The following is a 2,356-nucleotide window of genomic DNA, read 5'->3' on the forward strand; positions in this document are numbered from 1 at the left end:
GAAATAAGTGGGAGATTAAGCTTATTTTAGCTTTTTTCTGGATAAATTTATCTGATTTTATTGCAGAAATTGTTTCAGAACCTTGTTAAAGTCCTTTTACCCTATGACGGCCGATATGTAATTAAGATATGATCAGTGGGCCTCAAACAGTGGGGCGTTAATATTTAATTCCGATCGCTTGAAAAGTAAAAATATTTAATTTCCTGTATTTTATGTTCAGTAATAATATTGGATTTTACTGTATCAAAGGCAAATAAAATAATTATAATATGTATATATAGGGCGTGTTAAAAGAAGTGGGACGGAATATTTCGATTACTCGAAATTATTTGTCGACATGAAATGCTCATCAAGGTCTCTATAAGCCTCTATTTTGCGTAGAGTGAAAATTATACGAATGATTTTGCATACAGTAAAATTGGAAAATACTTGATAAGTTGCTGGTATGTCCAAATTTGAATAAAATACATGACTTTAAGATTTTAATTTCTGCAGACACTATATTAAATATAACCTTGAAACAAATTGGCACTAAATCACTTCCGAGTTTTCAACAAAACAAAATGTTTAAACACGTGTAGTCCAGTAATTAATACCAAAGCTATTGAAAGTATGCACTCCAGTAATTAGACCGAAGGTACTTTATTGTTTAACTAAAACACACCGCAAAGTCCGAATTGAATTCCCGAAACACTTCTTTTTAGCAAACGATTTGTCCTATTCACTGTATGATATTTCACTATCAGAGTCGTCACTATCTGAATTGTCTATCCGAATAATTAGAGGCCGGACCTCATCTATAACTCGCTTGGTTTGAAAAGACTGAACGATTATGTCTTCCGTATGTCTAATACAATTTTGCCATTGTACTGCTTTTATTTGTTCTAGCGATTCTTTCCATAAACTAACAACGCTAGCGGCATCTGTTGTTTTGGATGCATGTTTATCATAAAAATTTTGGCTATACCCCAAACTAATTCAATTGCATTATAGTGGCAATGGCAGGGCGGAAGTCGAAGAACTTCATGGCCATATTTAAGAGCCATTTGGTCAGTAACAAATTTCTTTTGAATTTTGTGCTCTCCACACCTTTGAAGTAAATCAACTTTTAAAAATATGTCACTGTGATAAATTTTCTTTTCTGTCAACCACAACTGTATTTCTTCTTTTGTCCAGCTGCTTGAAGGAAATCTCTCTTCTACTCTGGAGTGGTAGGATGCATTATCCAACACTAATATGGATGGTCGCTCCAATTTTTTCAAAAAATTTTCTTCAAACCATTCTTCAAAAATATCTGCATCCATATTTCCATGGTAATCACCTGTATTCTTTGTGGACGAAAAAATTAAACTAGCCTCCGGAATAAAACCCTCATCATTTCCAGCATGAAGTATAATGTAGCGTTTACCATTACCGGAACGATTAGAAGAATAACATTTCGCGGTGCCATCTTGCCAGGATGATTTTGACATATTTCCTTTAGCGAAAATCCAAGTTTCGTCTAAAAATACAACTTGCCTCGGACTATCAGACGTTTATTGTTCATATATTTTCTTAAAAAATGCCGCCGTTTTGAAACAACATTAGAAAGTTCACACAATACTTGTCTATTATTTGTCTTTTTATATCGAAAACCTAAATGTTTCAGCACTCTCCATAAATTTGTTAAACTAATATCACACAGTTCCTTGTTTTTAATTTTTTGTAACACAGCACTAATTGTTACATGTTCTTTGGCTTTATACATATTGTATGTATAAAGCCAAAGCCATCATGATACCTGGATCATGAAGGTTAACATGATGAACAAATTAGAAGCCTTTGAGATGTGGTCTTATCGTAGAATGCTCAGAATATCTTGGGTTCAACGCATTTCAAACAGAGAAGTCTTAAACAGAGTTGGTCAAGGCGAAGGTGACTTAATGAAGATGATAAAAAAGAGAAAACTTGAATATCTGGGGCATATAATGAGAGGTAGGAGATACAGGATGCTGCAGTTAATACTCAATGGAAAGATCGACGGAAAAAGAGGAATTGGTCGAAAGAAATATTCATGGCTCCGAAACCTTCGTCAATGGACTGGCTTATCAGAAGATCAATTGTTATATGCCGCACAAGATCGAGAATGATATCGGCAAATTGTTATGGAAGCTATCCACGCCTAAAAATTTGGGCACGGTACTTAAAGAAGAAGAGATATTGTATATACTATTTTTAATTTCAAGTTTAATTGACTGATGCAAATCTAAAGTTTTGGATGTCGACGATTTCTCGTGCTTACTTTATTTATTTCATCCTCACTCATTAATTATTCGGAATGTCCTCTCTGAACAGCCATAACCAGTGCTGTTTTTGT

General features: G+C 34.1%; 1 protein-coding gene across 1 annotated transcript; it reads right to left on the reverse strand.

Moving 5' to 3' along the window:
- Positions 1-884: 884 nt before the first annotated feature.
- Positions 885-1,472, reverse strand: LOC126890343 (uncharacterized). The gene has a single exon (XM_050659216.1). The coding sequence runs from the start codon at positions 1,470-1,472 to the stop codon at positions 885-887; it is 588 nt and encodes a 195-aa protein (XP_050515173.1).
- Positions 1,473-2,356: the final 884 nt, after the last annotated feature.

Source organism: Diabrotica virgifera, chromosome 8 (assembly GCF_917563875.1).
Source record: "Diabrotica virgifera virgifera chromosome 8, PGI_DIABVI_V3a".
Lineage (NCBI taxonomy): Eukaryota > Metazoa > Arthropoda > Insecta > Coleoptera > Chrysomelidae > Diabrotica > Diabrotica virgifera.